The sequence below is a fragment of the Haliotis rufescens genome, unplaced genomic scaffold, assembly GCF_023055435.1.
Source record: "Haliotis rufescens isolate VD_foot unplaced genomic scaffold, xgHalRufe1.0.p SCAF_2, whole genome shotgun sequence".
NCBI lineage: Eukaryota > Metazoa > Mollusca > Gastropoda > Lepetellida > Haliotidae > Haliotis > Haliotis rufescens.
This window is the reverse complement of record NW_025963890.1, coordinates 78,136,411-78,163,688: the sequence shown is the minus strand read 5'-3', so window position 1 is coordinate 78,163,688 and position 27,278 is coordinate 78,136,411. Positions and strand designations below refer to the sequence as shown.

Below are 27,278 nucleotides of genomic sequence, written 5' to 3'. Positions count from 1 at the left end.
GGACATCTTTGGAATAACACATTGATCTGCTATGTCAAAGGTCAATGTCATAGCTAGACAAAAAATTGTTAATGACCAAACTGTTCCTTAGGGCAGGGATAGAAGTTGGCAAAAGGTCATACACTTACATTTTATCCCCCGGCAGTCCGTCTGACGGTCCGTTATCATTTCCTTTTCCGGGGCAGGATTCCCAAACCATTCAGTGTATTTGATTGAAATTTGGCAAATCTACCAGGCACATACTGAAGTGGTGCCTTTTGATATTTTGGGATTTTTATAATTTTTATTTTTTAAAATGTTTATGGAATGAAGTTGGACATAGGCTCAATTGGGGATGGGGTTCGTTTCCGGGGCAGAATTCGAAAACCATTCAGTGTATTTGATCGAAACTTGGCAAAGCTATCAGGCATATACTGAAGTGGTGCCTTTTGATATTTTTGGATTTTTCTAATTTTTATTTTTTTAACTTTTTTATGGGTTGAAGTTGGACATAGACTCAATTGGGGATGAGGTTCGTTTCTGGGGCAGAATTCGAAAACCATTCAGTGTATTTGATCGAAACTTTGCATTCATATGGATGCGACCATGATGGATTTTTTGTGGGTAAACAATGTATGCTTCTTAAAGAACTTTAAACTGTTGACTCATTACATACAGAATTGCACATTTACTAGTGGTTACTTTACAGACAGCTGCCGGGGGGATATGTCATCTTTCTGATGACTCTTGTTCTCTAATGTGCCTTTTCCTGCAGAAGTGTAAATAACTCTTATACATATAGTTGTTTATCATTGTCATATGTTTGTCAATATTACACTGAATGAACCAATTTACAATTGTTTTTGAATTAGTCGCAACTGATATTGAGGGTCAAATTAGCTTTCAATGTCTTTCAGTAAAAAATTTCACAGTAACTGAGGAACAGCTCTCTGTAGTGTGATGAAATCTGGTACATGTCACCCTCAGAGTGAGGCATATTGTGTTTCAAACTTGAAGCTGGTGTGCTCGTAACAAGTACTTGTACCTTTACAAATAATCATATTATCATCTCACTAGGACCAAAGGCCCAAGAGAGCACACAGTCGATGAGTTTATACTTTCACTTAGAACAATCTGGAAGTCTGAACATGAAATTTAAGGATATCATCATACATGTATTAGAACTGATGTTTGTTCATTAAAAAGAATTATAGATGAAATTGAAAAAAGTGTCTTCTCCAAAAGTACATCCCCATAGATCTCAACTTTAAGGGGATATTTACAACTAAAATGACACAGAATATTACTACAGCTATCTGCTATGCCCAGGCTAACATTATTTACCAGAAATAAGACATCTCGAAAAATTGCATCCGGATACCTTCCGGATACCTTCAGCAATGTTCAATTTTCATGGTTAGTTTCCAATATACATTTAGGTGTTTCACACTTAATTGAACAAAATGCACCCCCAAATTGTGACATGTTTTTGGAAACTCAGAATGAGGTATCCGGTGCCGGATCCTTGGTATGCATGCCGGATCCTTGGACACCCAGATTGAGGTATCCGGTGAGGTATCCGTGCCGGATACCCGGATTCCAGTTGGCATACTTTACGGTGAGGTGTCCATGCCGGATACCACGGATCTGGTATCCGGCAAGGTATCTGCCACCGGATACCCGGACGCGTTTTGGGTAAGTGTCCGGTGGTATCCGGCAGGTATCCGGATACCGGAAACCGCATTTTTTTTGCTGTGAATACTTCTGTTACAGGCAGCTGCCCTAACGGTACATACGGATACCAGTGTGGTTACAGATGTAACTGTGACCAAGACAAGTGTGATTCTACTTCCGGCTGCAGTCCGCCAGTCTGTTATCCAGGATGGACTGGTGCGACATGTCAGAAACGTATGTAACTACAACAGCACAACTAATGACATCGTACTGAGACTGTAAGCCTTGCTCATACACACTGGTGTCAAATTACTAATATATTTCTCGGCTTTCAACAACTGATTCAGATGTCATAACCCAACACTTATTCATCAGTCATATTGCTAACAGGTCACATACATCAACAATCACCCCTTCTCTTTAATTTGGCTGTCACAGAATGTATTCAAAAGCTAACCATTGTGTTATTAATGCAACCTTTTCTGTGTCCTATGAGCCTCGGTGCTTCCATTTTGATGGGACAGATATTTTGTTGAAGCAGAAATACGAATATGGATAACAGTGAAGCGTTGCTGATTTAACCAGAAGCCATGTATGCCCTTACAATCACTCGATATTGATACCCATTGTTACGTGTTGATTCCCAACTTGAAACAATATGTTAACCCAGGAATCTGTATGTAAAAAACTTTAGTGTGAACCCAGCCAACAACCAACAAGTAGTATACAATCAACAAATGTATAACAAAATTCACTAGGTTTACAAATCAATACACATTACTGCACATTAATTACAATGACAGTACACAATAGTAGTAGTACAATACCGGTACACATCACTTATCATCCTGAACTACTGGATATAATTATATTGGGTTAAAGTATGTACATGGATTCATGCCTCTTTCATTCATAAACGTTAGAAGAAATACAGAAAACCAGAGCAACACAGATACAGTCGTGCGGCTGGCTACATAGTGGTGGTGGTGAGAATGTCTCTTGTGAATTTTATAAAAGCAAGAAGACCATGACAAAATTATATGTTTGGTTTTTACAATAGAGGGGCAATGTAACAAAGTGACATTACTATTTGAGGTCACAGAATGTATCGTCGCAATGTCGCCTCAAATGCATAAAAAAACGTTTCATGAATTGTCCCATTCTCGAGTTGTGACATTTTCTGTTATATTTTTTCATGCTTACAAAATGGGGACAATGAGAAAAAGTGTAAAATGTACAACACAACAACACACCCATGCGACATATAGATTATGTTGCGCTGTCGCCCTGTTCCAATATTGGTGTGCGTATGTAGTAAGTTAATTAAACTATGCATATGCAGAAATCCTCCTTTCAATTCTAATAAATTTAATGGCCTTGATTCAATTGCAATATAGGTTGCTTTCCTAAAAATGAACACATATCTTTGATCGTTTATTTAGAAACTATTTCAGACATCAGTTTTGTCTGTGTCGTTTTCACAAAGCAAGAAACAAACTCTTTGGATCTCTGTTACCTACAATCCCGGTCCCAAACAGCCCCCAAGTGGCCCAGTCGTCCTAGCATCAGCAAATCGCTGGACTAGAAACCTGAGATCGTGAGTTGGAATCCCAGGTTCGCCCTGATTATGTGTCTATGTTTGTCAGCATGATCGCCGCGCTTGCGTGTTTCATCAAAGTGGTAAACCTCTCTTATCCGCATCACTTCGGGTTTTCCTCCAACATCAAACTGACACACCAATGTTGTCAATTTATAAGAATGTTATATTCAATGTATGTATGTCTTGAAAAGATGATGTGGTCTTGATTATTTTCAGAATCACTCAGAGTTATGATCAGGAGGTTGTCATGTATACTCATCAGGAAAATGCCCATGGGGTCAAAGCGTTATTCTTGTTCTGTTCATTGCAATTTTAAACTAAACTAATTCCCTCACTCAAATCAATGATGTCCCTTGTAACAAAAGGATGCTTAGGTTAATAAATACAGGACATACCAAACAATAGTATGTGTGTAATGTCTGTATGTAATACCTTAACCAGACAAACAACGGCTCTTTAACCCCCAGAGTTAGCATTCAAATGTATGCGCGTTGTTGTGACTTCGGACCCTGGGTACATTGATGCTCTGTTCAAATTTGTGAAGTAGACGATAGCTCGACGTAGTGTGTTCTTTACTGCATGTTTTCAATATTTGAAGAAAGAACAACATTGCGGCAACCTGCCATTTCGTCAAAATGTTGTTTTCGTCTCATTTTATGCCATGACGCTATGTTTCTAACTCGAAACGTTGCTAAAAATGATGAATGTAAAATAAATAATATTTTTCACAGAAAACCAAAAATCCTGTTTCGAACAAAAGAAATCAAACCCCTGGAAAGGGAAATGACCAGCAATCCGCCCATAACAAGTCTGGTATTGTATTACATAATGTAAAATATGTGTGATGTATTTAAGTCTTGTTAATGGGCAGAAGTCTTAATGTAAGGCAATAAAAGACACCAGATTCTGCGGAACACCGCTGACTGTAGATATCGAATACAAACAAATCGAATAAATTGAAAGAAGTATCATGATCCGTTATATAAACATCTATCTATTGTTATGTATATATATTATGCTCATACCTAGGTTTGTACATCATTTGCTTGATAACGGTGTTAGAATCTACACCGAAACGTCGCCCAATTGTAATAAAGAAGTTGCTCATCCATAACATTTTTGTCTTAAGTATCTTGTTCATGCATTTTCCAGATAATGTTGCGAGGACAAAAGCTACATCATCAAGTGGAGAGGGCAATTACCCGTCATCCATAGCTACAGACGGAAGCACTACTGCACACTCGTATCTTGTCTGTATAGAGACAGCGCCCAGCAACCCCAACTGGTGGCGTGTGGATCTCAATGACACAGTGCTGATACGTGAGGTCACCATCTACTTCAAAACTCAATGTGAGTTTATTGTCAACTGCAATGGATAATGCTGGGTTAATTGTTAGTTTGTGAGAATCAATTGTTGGCTGTTTAACGTTTATACAACGTGCGTCTTTTTCCTCAAGACAGTGCTGAGTACATTCATGTGGCTATATGTGTGCGATTCCCTTCCTGTGACTTTACTGAAGCAATTATTCCAATTATTCCAGACAAACCAAGAAGGAATGGTATCCAGGTGTACGTGACCAACTCGACTGATGCCCCCAGTGGTGTCAACTGCTACAACGTGACAGGAGGAAGCGATGGACGTGACATTGCTGACGTCACACGGGCACATTGCTCTGGCATGGGGCGCTACATTTTACTTTACACAACAGTGACCAATGCTGGAGACAGTCTGCCTATACTTGACTTTTGTGAGGTAGAAGTAGACGGTAAGCTAACATTACTGTGTCATATTTTGTAATGTGCTATGGGTGCTCTAAGCTCGGAGGCAATGATTTTACAGTAATGAAAAGCAGCGACTTAAGGAAAGCAAACATCATAACCACGCATAAATTAACTCAACAAGAAATATAAAGTGTTGTAAATGAACTTTGCAAATTCATCATTATATAATTTGTCCCTTTAATACATGTTTTCGAAAAAGTCTGGGTTAACCATGATCTATGCTGCATCTCGCTTGATCAGTGCCACATGTTTATATAACATTCTCAGTCAAATTATGTTAAGATAACCTCAGCAGTGCGCGAAATAGGTTAGTTTGTCCTCTTCATGTATAATTATCTATACATAAGCGTCATGCCTTCGCTTTCGTGAACAATCAGTTAAAAACGAATGTTTGTGATCTCTTGAGTAGCAGTGTTTTTTTAGGCCTGGATTCATATAAATATTTATATAAAATACTGATGTGTGATAACTCTGCTTCACGACCTTCTCATGTGACTACTTTTGCAAACAGATTCATTCTTACAATTGGTTACAGAAACCGATATAATACATGTAAACCTCTATGTTGTGTGATGTAAGAGTCAAACATCCATTTGACAGTGTGTGGTCCCGGTACTTTCGGCGCTGACTGTGACAACTACTGCCACTGTGACAGTGATGTATGCAACTACGTGAGTGGCATCTGTCCAAGTGGAATCTGTATGTCAGGCTGGAGGGGCAGCAGTTGCAACACCAGTGAGTTAAAAACAATAGCAACTGCCCGTGACTAAAGCGTGAATAACCACCATTCAGAAGAATAAAAATACAAAAAATAAAATTAAACTAAACTCCAAAAAGAAGATATACTAACTGCACTTTTCTCCACTTTTTTGATAACTCAATGATTCAAATAGAAATTAAGACTTAAATATGTTTCACATATACAATCAAATGTATTCGGTAACAAAAAGCAAGAGAAATTTACAATTTTGCCACAACGACTTTGGACTAGGTAAAAAAAAATGCACCTGTAAAGGTATTGTTTAAAACTAGTGACACGGCACGTTATGAACACATCAACCAAAAGCACCCAGGAAAATTGCCACATTTAACAGCTATACAGAGATAGAGAGCAGTTGTTATGGTGCAACAAGGGCCACGCAAGAACCTTTTGATGCAACCGTGTCATCATGACCAAATTGATGCAACGTTTTCAACAGACAGGGCAGACATCAGGCGTGGAAGTGGAAGACCGCCACATCCGGACCATTCATTTCCCAAACCGCTTTATTACAGCTGGGGTTACTGCATCGGTGGCACTGGGGTCCGTCTACAGACAGTATAGAGGAGATGGAGTGAATGTGGTATCAGAGCAAGTTGACCCTACCGCAGTTAACATGTCAACACCGACATAACAGGTTGTCAAGGCAAGTTCGATTTTGGCAAGTGCTAGACTGGGGAGGCGTCATGTTCTTCAATGAGAATAATGTTGCTTGTACAGAAATGATGGTCGGCAGAGAGTTTTCAGACGAGTAGGTGAACGCGCTAAAATGTGTTCAGCAAGTTCAACCATTTGGAGGCGGTAGCATCATCGGGAGGTATCTGAGGTGATGTCAAAACGAGGCTCGTTATCATCAGTGTAACCCGAATGCCCAGAGATATGAGGATGAAGTTTGGACATCCGTTGTGAAACCATACATTCAGCAACAATCACGTGGTATTGTCTTCCAGCAAGACAATGATCATGAGTGATCGCATATGGCAAGGCTCACACAGAACTTTCGCGAACATTCACGTTTTACCCTGGCCAGCATTTGCTCCTGATATGAACTTCATCGAACATTTATGGGATCACCGACAGATCAGAAGAACACCAGCGACTCCAGTCAGCTGTCAAGAATTGGAACAATGTCTCGCTGAAAAATTGCAGCAGTTACCCCCAACGTTATTCGACGTTTGACGTCATCGGTGCATCGTCATGTGCAGGCGTGCATTATTGCACATGGTGGACATATTTGGTATGTCGTGACAGTGATTTAAACCCACTGTGTCTTTTGTCCCAGTCAGTCGTAAAGATTATGTTTGCATAACATGAACAGTTGTACCCAATATACTGAGGTACCGTGAAGATTCCGGGGTAGAATAGGTCTTCAGCAACCCATGCTTGCCGTAAAACGTGACTATGCTTGTCGTAAAAGGCAACTAACGGGATCTGGTGGTCAGGCTCGCTGACTCGGTTGATGCATGTCATCGATCCCAATTGCATCGATCAATGCACAATATTTACGCATTGATTTTCTACATGCTTTTGTTTTTCTTTCATAGTCTTCAAACTCCTGGTATACTTTCTTTTGGACATTAGCTTACATTCACACAAGGATTTGGATGAATTCTTATGTCGTAATGTTCAACATTGGTGGAATTGTACCTTTTATAAACGTATTTTACACAATTTATTTGTTTCATGGAAATTGCCATATCCTCTGTATCTCCTGTTTCAGCATGTCCCACGGTAGAATACGGACCACGCTGCTCCAAGCGGTGCACGGACAGAATGTGTAAGGACAACACCTCCAGCTGTAACCATGCAACTGGTGAATGTTCAGGTGGATGTCTGGCAGGCTACCAAACACCGGACTGCACACAGGGTAAGGATACATCTAGTATCTAGACCAGCATTTTTAACAGATGTATTCTGTAAAATAGTTTTAACAATTTGAAAAACAACAACATATATTTGAAATTCAGACACAATAAACAATGTATATTTCTATGGAGAATGCGTCGATACGTATGGAGACAACTGCGCAAGAAGCTGCTCAGCCAGACATTGTAGAGACACGCCCCAATCTGTATGTGATCACGTGACTGGATGGTGTAAAGTAGGCTGCAGTCCCGGATGGAAAGATGTCGATTGTGCAACAGGTTAGAGATGTGGAAATATTCTGTTTGGAAACAATATGATCGGATTTAAACTCATGGCACATCAATTGACGATCCATGTTTCGTATTGCTTGACACACAATCTTTCATTCCTACCTCACATCTAACCCCTCGAATCAAGTTATTCTTAAATAAAATATAAAAGTCCATAATGATTTTGTTTAGTATTTTTTTGTTTAACAATTCAACTCATTTTTTTGCCGTTTTCTGTGTACGTGTTAAGTTTGCCTTGTTATTAATATATGCTGATTAAAAATAGGCTGTGTCCAAGATGTGGAGTATGGTGCCGGATGTACAGGCAACTGCAGTGCCCGGATGTGTGAGGGAGGGTCGGGCACCTGTCCCCGGGACACAGGCTTGTGTATTGATGGGTGCCAGTCAGGATGGTCAGGAGATGATTGTACTCAGAGTGGTATGTGATGTCAAGATGTTAAAGGACACTGCGTACGAAGTATGTGATGAGCGGTATATGTGATACTACATGCAATTCAAATGAGGATCTTTCAATTTGCAGATGTGTTGATGGTCTAACCGAAACTTCAATTTTAATCCATGATCACGTAATGTTAAAGCACAAGTTTGAAATAACACAAGTAAAATTGAATCAAATATCAATAATCAACAAGCATTCATAAACTAAATACATATATATCTATATACATTGTGTGGGTGCGTGCGCGCGAGCGAGCGAGCGAGGGAAATTGGTAAGTCTGACCTCTAATGTCAGTTCTCATCCTTTGTATATAAGCAACAAAATCCCTTTCTGTATCCAAAAGAAATCTCTGCATAAAGCAGAATGGATTGTACGATTCCGAATATCATAAGCATGTGTTTATGACTCACTATGACATAGTAATGACTAGGTGTTCTCGAAAAGGTGGCACCCGTCACAAACACATGCAAAGAAAAGTCAATTGTTCACCTAAAAAACCACGGGAATATTAGTACAAGTTCAAATAGCGAATTGCATCAGATATATTTTTTGTCACTGATGCGTCAAATTTGGAAATGTCCTCATGTCTACCATAAAACTTTTTGAAAGCTTGAGGCCTTGAATGTTGTAACAACTTCTGACGCTCTTTGAAATCTTGGTAAAAGAGCATGCTCGATTGTATCTCAAAACTTTTGAAATGTAAACACCAAAGGCTGAAGTTGCTGGAATACTATGCGACATAAAAGGAAATTTGACCATTGGACAGTTTAAGGCATCTCTAAAAACTCGAATGTTTTGACAGAATAGAAGTTGGTTTTTCTCTGGGGTTGAAAAATGACAAGAAAATCCTTTTTTGAGAAACATCATAATCTGCCTTCAAATTCTTGGCGATATTGTGAAATTAATGTCTTTCATCTCACAAATCAATGTTCCAAGTGTATTGTTGATAAATATTTGTTTTCAAAAACCTGTAAACCCTCAAAACAAGCAAGTGTGTTTTATTGATGACACACGTCTTTAGCACAATTCAACATCAGCATTTCAGCACACTCAGAATTTACCTGTTGACCACCAGTGCATTGGAGTTATTTATAAGAATGTATGCCGGCGTAGACGTTTCTTTAGCATAGGAATCATTTTACTTAGTAGGTGTGAGCAGTTTGTCTCCAGTCACAAGTATTTCCCCAGCAGTAGCTGGCATCATTGGGTCTCTCACTATGATGGTGGTCTTGGCCGTGGTTGTAGGCGTGGTCTGTCTGTGGAGGAAGGGAGACTTCAGGTGCGTTAACAGGTGGACAGGTGGTAGTTATATATGTTATATTAGTTCCAGTTGCAGGACAGTAATTATAGTGATAGGAGCAACCGTGAAGCATTCACTAGCTGGAAGTACAAGTGTAATTTATAGAGGGAGTTCATTCTAGAGAACTTATGCGCTACAGATGAAAGATCTTTGGCCCAAATTTTCAGATTCCTCCTTGGGATCATTAGTAGATGGAATACAAAAGCATCCCAGTGGATACTGATTCCACAAATGAATGGTAAATGTCGAATGTAGCCATGCGTGTGCTGTCGAACCCCACAGAACACTTACTGATGTGTACATGATTCTGTAGAAGTGTTAACGAAGGACATTTTGATTATATTGTAAATGTTCAATTCAGGATGAACAAGGATACACCAAGACAGAATTCTAGCACACCCGAGACAAGCCCCGACCCTCCTGTAGAACTCCCCACGTATGATGTCCTGCCTGATCAAGACTACACCAAGCTGGACAGGATCCACACGGAACATTATGAGACGTTACAGCCTATAGTTGATTACCAGAATAGTGATGTCCGCATCTAGCCAGACAGGATCCACACTGGACATTATGAAGCGTTACAGCCTACAGTTGAACAGAACCAGAACAGTGATGTCAGCATGGAGTGTGGGAGTTGCGTTATACCTCTGAGAGCCTACAGCTTCGAATAATGAGAATACTCTTTAATAACCTCAGTTTATTGGAATTTCATGAATAAATAGCTTGCTTTCAAATTGAAATGTGTTCTTTTATTGCAGGAAGTGTCACTTGTATCTCTTAAACTACTACTACTACTACTACTACTACTACTACTACTACCACTATATTACTACTACTACTACTACTACCACTATATTACTTCTACTACTACTACTACTATTACTACTACTAATACGACTACTACTACTACTACTACTACGACAACTACTACTACTACTACCACTATATTACTACTACTACTACTATTACTGGAGTATTGCCGAGTGCGACGTTTAACAACGAATAAGCAAACTTCTACATCTTGTGTACAAGGTGTGATTATACAGAGTCGAAGCATTCGTCCACATCAGCAGAGGGCACAGGTGACCCAGGCGTCTAAGCTGCTGCAGTTCTCTGAGAGGAGTTGCGTCCCTTAGGCGGGCTAAAACCTATGATCATCAGTTCGGCATGATGATATCTTTTGGTTTGTCAACGCCATACAGTGATAAACGTCTTTGACCTGCATCTCCTCTTTTGCTCCAGTGTCGTATTCAGTTATGGTGGAATTCACTTTTCGCTCATCAGATACGTTTTAAAACAACTCGTCGTAAGATGAATGGTATTTGACAGTCACTCGTGTAGTATTCTCTATGATACTTTCAGACAAATGATTCTGAACCAGACAAACCATCAGGGTATGGTGGTAGGAAGGCCACACACAATGTTCTAGTTGAGTGGACTCTTGATAATAGCGGCCAGGCTGCAGTTCCAACGAATCCCCCAAAAAGTTAAATTATCCTCTTTGAGGACGCGTGTCTGTGACACTATCTTAAATGTGTCTTGACGTCATATTATATTTTGTGGCTCTGAGAAAGACGACATTGGTATTGTGATTATTATATATCAAACCTTATGTTTGCTGAAACTATGAAAAAACTCGAATTTGACTCTTATCAGACGCAACATTAATAGCTTGGTTTTACCTTGTAAATAATTTCTTGAATAGATGACAAATTAGTGAGTATGATCGTGTATCTTAATTGGACAAGACGCACACCTGTTTGGCATCAGTTTTCATAAATCAAATACTTAAAAGAATACTTCAAAACAAACATATATTTTTAATATGTGACATATATTTGTTCATGTTCATGTGGTTGTTTGTCGTCATTTTGTCCCAGAATTATACAATTGAAGATGCGAATACAATATTTCAGAAAGGGATGAAACAAGTGATTATATTCTACAAAACGAAAACAGTAATTCGTCTATCATTTGTAACTTAACACTCGTTTGGTGAATCGTAAGAGATCAATGTGCTGTCAATATAACGACCAAAAACTACTAAAACATGTGGGCACATATATTTAAAACAAATATCAACCATTTTGTTAAAGTAACATATTCAGTATTAAATGAAATTAAATTATTGAATATTACATTTATACAAAGGAAATACGTACATGTTGCAGTTACATCCACACCTAAGTTGGTTTGCTTGATTTCATCTGGACAATTTGTATTTGTAACAAAGGCCATTTGTCATTTGATTCTAAAATACATGAGGATTTCAGGGATGTAGGTATCGCAGCTGAGTTTGAAATATTCGTGATGTAATAGTCATCTCAAAACCTGTACACGTGGGTGTTATCCTATACACTTACTCAATAAATGTTAGGAATCGTACAGCAAACTCTCTGTATCTCTTTTAATATGGCAGGAGTTTTGTCACTTTATTTGTGAACACTATCCAGTATGGCGGAAAGTTCACTTTTGCGTTTGTGTTTGCTTATTTTCAAAAAAACATTCTACACGTTTCTTTGCAACGTTTCAGAATGATGATTATGTTTTGATAAAAATAGATACCCGTAATCACTGATGTCCTGAACAACACGAATGGTGATTTAATAACATGAAAACAATGACCAGGTTTATGTTGTACATAATGTAGTAGGTCCTTTTCAGTTGTTCTGCCTGTATGAACAGAGAAATTTCCATAGAATTCAAAACTGTGAAGTGTATTTGTGTAGGTGACGTATTTGGAATTGCATTCAACTTCAAGGTGAGGGTTGAAGAGGAGGGAGATCCAGTGGGGTCACGTCTTATCAGGTCTTAAACATCCTCTGTGTGGTCACTCTTGGACAGACCGCTGATTTCCTTGTGGGGATTTTTAAAAACGTTATATCATACAAACTATTAATCTTCGATTTCTCAAACACCTTACATCACGGGGAAGAGTACTCTCAATTTTACGATTTATGGGGAACATGACATATCTCATCTCTCCACGTGGTCAGGTGGAAGAGCGTCTACCGGGAGAGCGGAAGGTCCGGGGTTCGAGAACCGACCGCGTCACACCAAAGGACGTTAAAAGATGGTACTTGTTGTTACCCTGTCTAGCGCTCGGCATTAAGGGGCTAAAACAAGGACTGGTCGGCTCGGAGTCAGTATACTGTGTCTGAGTGGGGTATTCATATTAAACTGCAGCATGGTATCTCAGTGAGCTAGCACTATAAATCGGCATCAGACCGGACAAGTACAAGCAGCCACACAAACACACACACGTACATGCACGTCGCTATATAAGTGCAATAATCTTGGACGCGACGTTAAACCCCATTTCACCTCACCTCACCTCATCTCTCTAACGTTGTCCGAATCTCACGTTTGAATAATTCAGCCATAGTGTCGGATAAGGGGCCTTGATTTGCCAAAGTGAGAGCGAAAGCTGGTGATTACCCAAATTACCTAACTGGATTCTGATCAAGCATTGATGGGTCCATCGACAAAGGTTACTATGGTCACGCGTTGAAGGATTCACCCGAATTTGCAAAACTCCACAAAATTATCAAATCCTAAATGTGATTAGGGGTAAAAAAGACCCCAGTGTAACATTTATATTAGTTTGAGACACAATAAACCCTGATTATCTCAATAAAAAATCCAGTTTATTTTCTTTTAAGGAATATTTGTTTCAATGTCAATCACCTGAAATCGAAGATAACACTGTTATGTCTACAAAATGTTTAACCTGATTGTTTTGTAATCCACATTGGAGGCATAAAACTTTTTATAAACGAACATGATATCTTTCCCTGTGATACAACTTCTTACACTACGTTCACTACATGGTGATCCGATATCTCAAAGCAGCAGTGTATGTTTATCTGAATCCAGTGATGTATTTTGGGTAATTCCGAATTCCAAAAGCATGAGACATCAACACGATCATGATTGAGTGCATATGGAGGAGTGAGTGAATGTTTTTAGCGACACTATCAGAAATCTCTCTGACTAGTCATTTGCCTTTCGCGCAGTAGGGAAGCTGTACACTGTACAAGTTGTTTAGGATCAACAAGGCATGAATGTCATACCCGATTAACTATGGAAACATTTACCAACCAACCAAAGAAAGCACACTGTGATGAAATAAATACAGACTACTGAATTGTGGGAGACATCTGGGGACAGTTTATTTCTGGTTGTGAATACAAAATATGATTTATTGATTTATTATATATGATATATATGATATCTTTCCCTGTGATACAACTTCTTACACTACGTTCACTACATGGTGATCCGATATCTCAAAGCAGCAGTGTATGTGGACATTGAATGTTGGGGCACCTTCTCCCCAACACCCCGCCTTTATATGTTTTCAGTTGGAGTCCTATATCGGATATATTCGTCTTGGGTATGACACATATAGACTTAAAAAAAGTCAGACAATTCCACACTGAACATTTTACAACACATGGAAAGTGATGGAATAGTTCAAGTATCTATGGCAGATATCTTAGGATGATTTGCTTCCATAAAATGCCTATAAATAATACCGCCTCATTAACTGAGGAGGGTACTGTAAATACATATGTATGTTAAATCTATCCCTTTCTTGCCTTTTCTTATGTAAAGCAAGCTTCACATCAATTTACTTGTACACGTTATTTCTGAGACAATTATGATTCTTTCAACAACACTGAAATATTAGTTGTCCATAATGTGAACTTGCTCTAACTGTAGGTTATGTATTTATAACTTTATAAATATATTTATTTATAATAACTAATAGAAGAAACGCATTATTCAAGTCTTTGTATTACGTAGTAATTTTACATTTCTTTCCCTTGGTACGTAATGTCACAGATCAATGACATTATTTCCTTTGGAAAAGATAAACATTGATAAATCGAGTTATAGCCTTTTTTACCCATAATCACATTTAGTGCAAACGTCTCTAAATATTATTCCAATCCGCCTTCGATATTTCTGATGTATCCCTACATAAAGTGTGCCTTTTCACAACACACCGAATTGTGTAATACAGCTCGTTCCTACCATTTAGAGATTGACCTAATGAACCCTGGTGTTGACTCACATCTATTAGTTTCTCCTGGATTTGATCCAGCGTTAAGGGATCAGCTCAATTTTCTTTAAACTACGGATTCGTTTTTGGATAGAATAATTTTGAGGATTTTTCCAACGTGTAGCCATAGTTACCTTTCTCGAGGGGTTTATCTGAATCCAGTGATGTATTTTGGGTAATTCCGAATTCCAAAAGCATGAGACATCAACACGATCATGATTGAGTGCATATGGAGGAGTGAGTGAATGTTTTTAGCGACACTATCAGAAATCTCTCTGACTAGTCATTTGCCTTTCGCGCAGTAGGGAAGCTGTACACTGTAAAAGTTGTTTAGGATCAACAAGGCATGAATGTCATACCCGATTAACTATGGAAACATTTACCAACCAACCAAAGAAAGCACACTGTGATGAAATAAATACAGACTACTGAATTGTGGGAGACATCTGGGGACAGTTTATTTCTGGTTGTGAATACAAAATATGATTTATTATACTCATCAGAGCTTCGACCAATGAAGTTAATGACTTTCTTTAGGAGTGCTGTAAACTGCCTTCTGGTTAAACATGAACCATCTGCATGAATGAATAATTTAGATATGCAGGTTACTTTGCTACTGGTGGATGAATACTCTAACATGGGTGGGACACACCCTTCCGTCCTGATGCGAGTTGATGATCAATGTACAGAATAGACCCTACTACTTCTCCTACTCCTCCTCCTACTACTACTACTACTATTACTACTACTACTACAACTACTACTACTACTACTATATTACTACTACTACTTCTACTACTACTACTATAACTGGAGCATTGCCGAGTAAGGCGTTTAACAACGAATAAGCAAACTACTACATATAAGATATTAACGAGTTCACTACAGATTGTGTATAAGGTGTGATTATACAGAGTCCAAGCATTGGGTTTACCCGTCCATATCAGCAGAGGGCACAGGTGACCCAGGTGTGTAAGCTGCTGCTGTTCTCTGAGCAGAATTGCGTCCCTTAGGCGGGGTAAAGCCTATGATCATTAGTTTGGCATGATAATATCTTTTGGTTTGTCAACGCCATACATTGTGAGTGGGTTTCACCAAAACGATGAACGTCTTAGACCTGCATCTCCTCTTTTGCTCCAGTGTAGTATTCAGATATGGTAGAATTTACTTTTCGCTCATCAGATACAACTCGTCAGTATCTGGTGAATGGTGTTCTCTATGATACTTTTAGTTTCAGACGAATGATTCTGGACCAGGAAGGCCACATACAATGTTCTGGTTGAGTGAACTCTTGATGATGGGGCACAAGCTGCAGTACCAACGAATCCAAGAAAAGGAAAATTTCCCTTTTTTAGGACGAGTATCTGTGACACTATCTTGAATGTAGAAATGTTGTTTCCATGATGATCCAGAATTATTTATTGATGTCAACCAATGACTTGATTCTTACTGCACTTTCGTCACCCACTACATGTGTCATAACATCTTATAACTTCGAGTTTTCACTATGACGTCAAAGACGACAGAGAGGGATACATGCGCACAAAGAAAAGGGGACACAAGTCTGATATGCTTCCAACTAGGCCATTGTAAATCAGCTCTTCAGGTCCTAGTTTGCTATGGATCACGACAGTATCTGTTCCTATTCATTTCTTCATGATTAACGAAACTGTACCAACACAGATATAGATACAGAAACTGTACACGCTTTGTAAGCATGACAAATCTTAACATATATGTGGTAACATAAATGTATTAAAATTGTATATTATTATATTTAAAATGACTTTGCTTTTTAACAGCCCAATATTAGGAACATTGTATGAATATTTTATAATTGTTTGTGCAAATTTCCATAGTTTGGGTCACCTCATCTGACTTATGTTTATGAGATTGTAATATTGTTTTTACATACATTAGTTTTTGTATGATCAAATCTTGAATTGTACCTATCATGTCCCTGCACCGCTTTGGCCCAAATCTCACACTTGAAGGATTCACCCGAATTTGCAAAACTCCACAAAATTATCACATCCAAAAAAGAATCCCCTGGAAAAGGAAACTTAATAGAGCTGATCCAATGTCTCTCGATGAAATCCGGAAGAAACTTTGTTCTGACATACCAGAGTTCCTTCTGACAGTCTGATGTGTCGTGAAAAGGCCGCTTTTAACGAAGAAATACCTCAGAAATATTGAAGGTGGTTTGGAATTAAACTACCGGGCAAAAGAAAGTTTTCACTTTAAAAATAGTTGTATAAAAAGCAAAAAAGCTGGCACAGGTTTGAACACCCGCAGAAAACATTCGCCCAAATGCAACATGACCACAACCACAACGCAGATTTTCGAAAGCAGCTTTCCAAATCATGCATTGTTGAAAACGTGCAAAACGTGATTTTGAGACATTGGTCCAAATGCACGTGCGTGACAAATACCGACGTTGGACAGAGCAGGCATTCAGTAAGCAAAAATACACCAAGAATATGCCCAGATTTACGCAAGTGCAACGAGACAGAGCGATCGTTATGGCCAATATTGGGGCTGCTCAACGTCAGATAGCCAGAACCTTCAACTGGATCGGGAAGACTGAGAGTGACAACACCGGCCGAAGACCAGTACATCCGGCAGATTCACCTCCGAAACAGATGTGTGACGGCGACGTCAACTGCGGCAACAGTACTAGGGCATGCCATCAGCAGACGAACAGTCCTTCGACGACTTCGTACGGCTGGTATACGAGCCTACATACCTTTCCTTGGAATGGCCTTGACCCGTCTACACCGTCAACGCAGACTGCAATGGGCACGAACTGTACGACGGTGGCAGCGACGTGACTGGGCGAGAGTGCTCTTGACAGATGAAAGTCGGTTCTGTCTGTTCAGGAACGATGGCAGATTTCGAGTTTTTCGACGAAGGGGAGAGCGACTTGCGCCCGTTTGGAGGTGGAGGCGTCATGATATGGGGTGGCATTTGTGGCCAGATTACAACACGGCTGGTTATCATCCGAGGAAACCTGAATGCTCAGCGATACAGGGATGATGTGTTGAGATCTGTTGTGGTGCCCTTTATTCAACATCAGCCAAGAGGATTAATTTTGCAACCAGACAACGCAAGGCCTCACACCGCCCAAATTCAAGACTACCTGAACAACGTTAACGCCAACGTATTGCCCTGGCCATCTCTGGGATCATCTTGATCATCAGCTGGGATTCACCGTCTCATGTACCGCCTCCAGCGAACCGACAGGAACTTGAACAGATTCTCTTGAACTAAGGGAACAGGATTCCTGTTGACATTATCCGCCGACAGACGACGTCAAAGAGGAGGTGTGTGTTGGCGTGCATGGATGCCCAGGTTGGTCACACTCGCTATTGATGACGTGTTACCTGACTACTGTGTCATTAATGGACTCTTCATGCCCTCTTTCAGTGAACTCTGATTTGTGTAATTTTTAATTTGGACCCCTTGACTCTTTCTTTGTGTAATGCGGAGAATGCAATATCGGCATTACAATACATTTTCATTCTAATTCATGGAAAATGATTTCTGTTTATAAATTATTCATCATAAATCTCACATATGCCTTTGTTTTTGGTGTTTGGTCAAGTGTAGTCGGTGAAAACTTTCTTTTGCCCGGTATCTAGAGACGTTTGCACTAAATGTGATTATGGGTGGAAAGATAATTACCAACTCAAAACTGTTATGGTTTATTAAAGTTATTCTTTCCAAAAGGAAATAATGTCATTGATCTGTGACATTATGTCCCAAGGGAGAGATATGTGGAATTTCTACGGTGAAAACTTTCTTTTGCCCGGTATCTAGAGACGTTTGCACTAAATGTGATTATGGGTGGAAAGATAATTACCAACTCAAAACTGTTATGGTTTATTAAAGTTATTCTTTCCAAAAGGAAATAATGTCATTGATCTGTGACATTATGTCCCAAGGGAGAGATATGTGGAATTTCTACGGTGAAAACTTTCTTTTGCCCGGTATCTATAGACGTTTGCACTAAATGTGATTATGGGTGGAAAGATAATTACCAACTCAAAACTGTTATGGTTTATTAAAGTTATTCTTTCCAAAAGGAAATAATGTCATTGATCTGTGACATTATGTCCCAAGGGAGAGATATGTGGAATTTCTACGGTGAAAACTTTCTTTTACCCGGTATCTAGAGACGTTTGCACTTAATGTGATTATGGGTGGAAAGATAATTACCAACTCAAAACTGTTATGGTTTATTAAAGTTATTCTTTCCAAAAGGAAATAATGTCATTGATCTGTGACATTATGTCCCAAGGGAGAGATATGTGGAATTTCTACGCATTACAAAGGATTAAATAATGCCCAAGACGAATATATCCGATATACGAATCTAACTGGTAAAATATCATGGCAGGGTGTTTCAGTTGTAAAGTAAATATGAGCAAAACTGCTATGAATTTATGTACAACATTCACAATTCCTAGATATCAGTCAGTTCCTGCTTGTATTTTACATCCCTATGCAGACGGTCACACAATTCAGCGTTAGAGATATGTTATGCCCATGGGTAATTCGACTATTCAAACAGATTCTATTACACAACGTCATTGTAGGACACATCGACCTACTTCCTGGTGTACATGTTCACTCGTCATGGAGGGCCACACAGTCGGTGTCCTGCTGTGGATCTGTGTCTGTGTGCTGGACGGTGTAGCAGGTAGGTGCTCAACAATGTGCAAGTAACGGTTCTTCATAAAGTACGAAGAGTTACATTAATAATACATATACATCTGGGCTCTTCGTTTTTTTGATTTTCTGACAGTGCTCATTTGTTCAGTGGCGTTGTACAGGTATTTTTCTATATTCTATTCCAAGGCCATGTTTTCTTCTCGAACTCGTAGCAGGACACTGTTCAGTTTCACTTATAGACATTTCATCTACTATAATCATGTTAAATGCAACACCAGATGGCAGAAATATATTGCATTTATACAATACGTTGTGTCGGGCACCGACAATGTGGCTCTTTGCTCATGATACGGATCACTGGTTTGTCTGGTCAATTTTTACTGGTCGACGTTGTATGGCAGGAATATTTTATGACAATTGTGTGAGTGGCTGTGCTACCGAGAAAGATTGATAAACTTACCCTTTCCCCGAACACATGGTGTCATCACTGATGTATAGTGATTTATTTATATAGTTGTTATCACTATTTTGCCTTTTACGCTGGCTGGAATCTGTTTCGGCAGATAATCGAGATTGATTGTTTTCTGGCATTGAAGTTTTAAATCTTTATGAAATGATTTCTTTTATGACATCTTTGCCATTCGTCAAATACCAAAGAATACGAATGGTTATATTTAATTACAATAGGCAGAACTTCGTTTGTTCAGCACTGACTTTCTACCTGGTGTTAGATTCTACTCCGTTCGTATGGGGACAATGTGACCCGATTGTAAAACCACAACCCCATAACTGTAAACAGTTACACACCTTGTGAACCTGTATGGAACATTGTTAGCATAACTTAGGCAAAGTAAGTCGGTCTACTCTCTATACACGTTATCCCATGTCAGAAAGGAATCCGCAACTTCGGCTTTACTAATTATATTTGTACACTACCCTACATAGCAACAGAACTACTCTCTGTACACATTATCCGATGTCAGAAATGGCTCTGCGTCTTTGGCTTTGGCAAGTAATGTCAATAACACTATGTTATCGCATTGCCCTGACTAGGTTCTGTATCATAGTTCTGCAGAGCATGATGAAACAGACATGTTCTGAATAGGGAGACACAATCTCATTAAAATCAGATCTTAGTTTTCGCTGCCGCTAAACAAAGATCTGAGAACATCCCATTAGGGTCGCGTCAGAACGACCTTTCGCAAATTTTGACCGACCAATGAAATGACTGACAAGAAATCGACATTAGCCAATCAGAAGGCAGCTTTCTCGAGCTTTATGACACTAGTTTCAAACTGGCGACTACGCTTCGAAACATATTTTGACGTATTCTCGATTTAAAAAATTAAAACTGATAAGAACAACATTCTGGAATGGTTTATAGATGGCCTGGATTATATGGATATAATCATAAAACCCGTAACTATCGTTCGGAATACTCCGTGTTAAATATTTCGTGGTCCGACTGTCACTTTCATGATCTGGTAAGCGACGCTCTGATTGGTTGGATGAAAGGTCGTTCTGGCGTGACCCTTATTTGGATGTCTTCAGATCTTTGTTTAGCATAGCGAGAACTAAGATCTGATTTTAATGAGATTGAGGGAGACATAACTAAAGAGTCCACAATGCAGGTTTGTTGAGAGTTTTGTGTACTGTGTACAAGCACTTCTTGCTAACATATTGCATTGCACATCAAATGCAGGCATCACGATCATCAATGCACGCCCAGGCTCACTGTCTCATCGATGTTATTAGGAATCCGTTGCCACACGTGTAGTAGACTTTAAATACCTCCAAGCACCGCCTCAGTGCTATTGTGTCGACACAACGCTTTTAGACCTAGAACTTAAAATAGACATAAGGTCATTGCTATGTTCATTTTTTAAACTGACAAATGTTCCACAAACAGCTTTGAGGATTTATTCAAAAAAAAGGTAGAAAGTGTCTGAGGGAGGAAAATGCCAACATATTTCCAATTATATATTAATTGACAAAGGGTGTGGGTATCCGGAAAAAATAAATAAACCGGTAAGAAACCAGTTTGATAAGCCGTGTGATAACATGACTTAATTCATTCGGATGAATGTACTTGTGAAAGGCTAGGCGTTATTTCACAAGTATAAAAAGGCATGGAATGGACTCGAATTGAATTGAATTGAATTGATCGAGCAATCACATTTTTTATTCTGTCTGAACGACAAAGCTAAGCATGTTTTATCAGTATCTTGTGCTGTTTCATTTGGGGTATCAACCTTTTTATTGCGTGATTTTCAACAAATACAGCAACTAAAGAAATATAATCGACAGCAATAACCAGGTATCATCATCTAGGTATGTTCTGACAGAAAATCCTGAACAGCAACTGCTCTACCAAATTCATGGAATGTCACCAAAGAATGGGAGTGGGAATCTCCTAAAATGTTATTATTTTTGAAGGTCGGAAACTTGGAAAGAACATCTTTTTCCATTTGCCATTCTTCCAGGTTTCTTGAAAAACTTTTCAGATAAATGGAACCTTTAGAAACTTGACATAATGGAAAATATTACCCCTGACCTAAGCACGTACAACCCCAGTTATCACAAGAATATATGAATAACATCCCCCAAATGCAGATGAACAGTATCATTCTATATGAACTACCATCAGTGTAGCACTTATTTCAATTTTACGCACAAAAAAACCCCTGATTATCTCAATAAAAAATCCAGTTTGTTTTCTTTTAAGGAATATTTGTTTCAATGTCAAACACCTGAAATCGAAGATAACAGTGTTATGTATGCAAAATGTTTAACCTGATTGTTTTGTAATCCACATTGGAGGCATAAAACTATTTATAAACGAACATGATATCTTTGCCTGTGATACTTCTTACACTACGTTCTCCTACATGGTGATCCGATCTCTCAAAGCAGCAGTGTATGTGGACATGGAATGTTGGGTCACCTTCTCCCCAACACCCCGCCTTGATATGTTTTCAGTTGGAGTCGTATGTTCGTCTTGGGTATGACCCATATAGACTTGCCAAAAGTCAGACAATTCCACACTGAACATTTCACAACATATGGAAAGTGATGGAATAGTTCCAGTATATATCTTAGGATGATTTGCTTCCATAAAATGCCCATAAATAATACCGCCTCATTAAATCTGATTAATTCAGGAAGGTACTGGAAATAGATATGTATGTTAAATCTATCCCTTTCTTCCCTTTTTTTATGTAAAGCAAGCTTCACATCAATTTACATGTACAGGTTATTTCTTGAGACGATTCTGATTCTGTTTAACAACACTGAAATATTAGTTGTCCATTGTGTAAATTTGCTCTAACTGTAGGTTATGTATTTATAACTTTGTAAATATATTTTATTTAAACATGAAAACATTGAGCCTCATTGACTGATCAACACACGGGCAGACAAATGTACATATACATATAACATCCATTTTGCTGGTTTGTATAGCTCGGGACTAGGTGACAACACAGTGATGTTACATTGCGTGTGTCGCTCGTCAGGGAGCGCACCTGTTGTTAACATATAGAATCTCAATAACACAATGCTTTTTAATTGTTTTTGTTGTTGTGTGAATCCACCAGCATTAAACCTATATCGACTTGTCTCAAATACCTTCGGTGAATATGAAGAAAATCCTTTCTTGATTGTATTCAAGATTATGTTTGATCTCCGAGACGGATTCGGTGGTACATTTGCTGGTCTCTACGATATGTGTCTCTCCGTACGGATGTTTATAGAGCTTTGGAATCAACAGAGGAATTGACATGTATGCATGTTTTTAGAGTCAAGCCAAAGGTTGTTAATACTTATACACTCTTTAACAGGAACTGTCCTGATGGTACATACAGCTAGCAGTGTCTCTGTCTATCTCTGATAAAATACTTCTGTTACAGGCAGCTGCCCTAACGGTACATATGGCTGCCGGTGTCACTGTCTATCTCTGATATAATACTTCTGTTACAGGCAGCTGTCCTGATGGTACATACAGCTACCAGTGCCTCTGTCTCTCTCTGATATAATACTTATGTGACAGGCAGCTGTCGTGATGGTACATACAACTACCAGTGTCACTGTCTATCTCTTACATAATACTTCTGTTACAGGCAGCTGTCCTGATGGTACATACAACTACCAGTGTCACTGTCTATCTCTGATATAACACTTATGTTACAGAAAGCTGTCCTGATGGTACATACAACTACCAGTGTCACTGTCTATCTCTTACATAATACGTCTGTCACAGGTTGTTGTCCTGATGGTACATACGGTAACTAGTGTCGCTGTCTATCTCTGATATAATACTTCTGTAACAGGCAGCTGTCTTAACGGTACAGGCAGCTGTCCTGATGGTACATACAGCTACCGGTGTCATTGTCTATCTCTTATATTATACCTCTGTTACAGGCAGCTGTCCTGATGGTACATACAGCTACTGGTGTCGCTAATTATCTCTGATATAATACTTCTGATACAGGCAGCTGTCCTGATGGTACATGCAGCAATCAGTGTCACTGTCTATCTCTGATATATTACTTCTGTTACAGGCTGCTGTCCTGATGGTACTTGCAGCTACCAGTGTCACTGTCTATCTCTGATATAATACTTCTGTTACAAGCAGCTGTCCTGGTGGTACATACGGCTACCAGTGTCACTGTCTATCTCTGATATAATACTTCTGTTACAGACAGCTGTCCTGATGGTACATACGGCTACCAGTGTCACTGTCTATCTCTGATACAATACTTCTGTTACAGACAGCTGTCCTGATGGTACATACGGCTACCAGGGTCACTGTCTATCTCTGATAAAATACATCTGTTACAGGCAGCTGTCCTGATGGTACATACGGCTACCAGTGTCACTCTCTCTCTGATATAATACGTCTTTCACAGACAGCTGTCCTGATGATACATACAGCTACCAGTGTCACTGTCTATCTCTGATGTAATACTTCTGTTACAGGTTGCTGTCCTGATGGTACATACGACTACCAGTGTCACTGTCTATCTCTGATAAAGAACATCTATTACAGACAGCTGTCCTGGTGGTACATATGGCTACCAGTGTCACTATCTGTCTCTGATACAATACTTCAGTTACAGACAGCTGTCCTGATGGTACATACAGCTACCAGTGTCACTGTCTATCTCTGATATAATACTTCTGTTACAGACAGCTGTCCTGATGGTACATACGGCTACCAGTGTCACTGTCTATCTCTGATACAATACTTCTGTTACAGACAGCTGTCCTGATGGTACATACGGCTACCAGTCTCACTGTCTGTCTCTAATATAATACTTCTGTTACAGACAGCTGTCCTGATGGTACATACGGCTACCAGTGTCACTGCCTATCTCTGATACAATACGTCTGTTACAGACAGATGTCCTGATGGTACATACAGCTACCAGTGTCACTGTCTGTCTCTGATATAATACCTCTGTTACAGACAGCTGTCCTGGTGGTACATATGGCTACCAGTGTCACTGTCTATCTCTGATACAATACTTCAGTTACAGACAGCTGTCCTGATGGTACATACAGCTACCAGTGTCACTGTCTATCTCTGATATAATACTTCAGTTACAGACAGCTGTCCTGATGGTACATACAGCTACCAGTGTCACTGTCTGTCTCTGATATAATACTTCTGTTACAGACAGCTGTCCTGATGGTAGATACAGCTACCAGTGTCCCTGTCTATCTCTGATATAACACTTCTGTTACAGGCAGCTGTCCTGATGGTACATACAGCTATCAGTGTCACTGTCTGTCTCTGATATAATACTTCTGTTACAGACAGCTGTCCTGATGGTAGATACAGCTACCAGTGTCCCTGTCTATCTCTGATATAACACTTCTGTTACAGGCAGCTGTCCTGATGGTACATACAGCTAACAGTGTCACTGTCTGTCTCTGATATAATACTTCTGTTACAGGTAGCTGTCCTAACGGTACATACGGCAACCAGTGCCACTATCTATCGCTAGTATAATACGTCTGTTACAGGCAGCTGTCCTAATGGTACATACGGCTACCAGTGTCACTGTCTATCCCTGATATAATACGTCTGTTACAGGCAGCTGTCCTAATGGTACATGCAGCTACCAGTGTCACTGTCTCTCTGATATAATACTTCTGTTACAGGTAGATTTCCTGATAGTGCATACGGCCACCAGTGTCAATGTCTATCTCTGATAAAATACTTCTGTTACAGACAGCTGTCCTGATGGTACATGCAGCTATCAGTGTCACTGACTGTCTCTGATAAAATACATATGTTACAGGCAGCTGTCCTGATGGAACATGCAGCTATCAGTGTCACTATCTGTCTCTGATAAAATACATCTGTTACAGGCAGCTGTCCTGATGGTACATACAGCTACTAGTGTCACTGTCTATCTCTGATATAATACTTCTGTTACAGGCAGCTGTCCTGACGGTACATACGGCTACCAGTGTCACCGTCTATCTGTGTTATAATACTTCTGTTACAGGCAGCTGTCCTGATGGTACATATGGCTACAAGTGTCACTGTCTATCTGTGTTATAATACTTCTGTTACAGGCAGCTGCCCTAACGGTACATACGGCTACCAGTGCGGCTGCAGATGTAACTGTGACCAAGACAAGTGTGATTCTACTTCCGGCTGCAGTCCGCCAGCCTGTCACACAGGATGGTCTGGTGCGACATGTCAGAAACGTATGTAACTACAACAGCACAACTTCTAACATCGTACTGAGATTGTAAGCCTTGCTCATGCACACGAGTGTCAAATTACTAATATATTTTTCGGCTTTCAACAACTGATTCAGATGTCATAACCCAACACTTATTGATCAGTCATATTGCTAACAGGTCACATACATCAACAATCACCCCTTCTCTTAATTTGGCAGTCACAGAATGAATTCAAAAGGTAACCCTTGTGTCATTAATGCAACCTTTTCGGTGTCCCATGAGCCTCGGTGCTTCCATTTTGATTGGACAGATATTTTGTTGTAGCCGAGATACGAATATGGATAACAGTGAAACGTTGCTTTTTTAACCAGAAGCCATGTGTGCCCTTGCAATCACTCGATATTGACACACATTGTTACGTGTTGATTCCCAACTTGAAACAATGTTAACACAGGAATCTGTACGTAAAGATCTTTAGTGTGAAACCAACCAACAACCAACAAGTGGTATACAATCAACAAATGTATAACAAAATTCACTAGGTTTACAAATCAATACACATTACTGCACATCAATTACAATGACAGTACACAATAGTAGTAGTACAATACTGAATGGCAGTATATGATATGATGGCAGTGGTCAGTATTAAATACAAAAATACCGCGGTGAAAGCAAAAGTGATAATAGTATATTCACCAAGGGGAGACAGTGGTCAATCTTCCGAACTGAGCCTCGGCTGGGAATCCGGGGTGATGAATGATGTTCACAAGAAAACTGGTCTTGATGTAATGAAATGTGTGAGAGATACGGAAGACAGTCATACCAGCTTCTGGCAATTTCTACACAGTGCCACCACAGAATTCTTTACATGTAACACTCTATCTAAGTCCTTGGTATACCGGAAGTTTTACACATCACATTAGCGTCTAAATAAAGTTATAACTTCCTCAAAACTGCCTACATTAAATAATACCACATTCCGTAGAGTGCGTGAGTGAGTAAGTTTTACGCTGCTTTGGGCAATATTCCTTCAATATCACGGCGGGGGACACGAGAAATCGGCTTCATATAGTGTACCCATGCTTAAACCACTGAGCTACCCCACCGCCCCATATTCAGTAGAGGGGAATGTCCGAGTACC

General features: G+C 39.5%; 1 protein-coding gene across 1 annotated transcript in view; it reads left to right on the top strand.

Annotated features, from left to right (window-relative positions):
• The window catches only part of LOC124122786 (receptor-type tyrosine-protein phosphatase epsilon-like), a 93,009-nt gene that overhangs the window by 9,879 nt on the left and 55,852 nt on the right, over positions 1-27,278 (top strand). Inside the window, exon 2 of the mRNA XM_048400613.1 lies at positions 26,021-26,155. Coding sequence (XP_048256570.1) covers positions 26,021-26,155 — 135 coding nt within the window. The remainder of the gene's footprint in view (positions 1-26,020; positions 26,156-27,278) is intronic.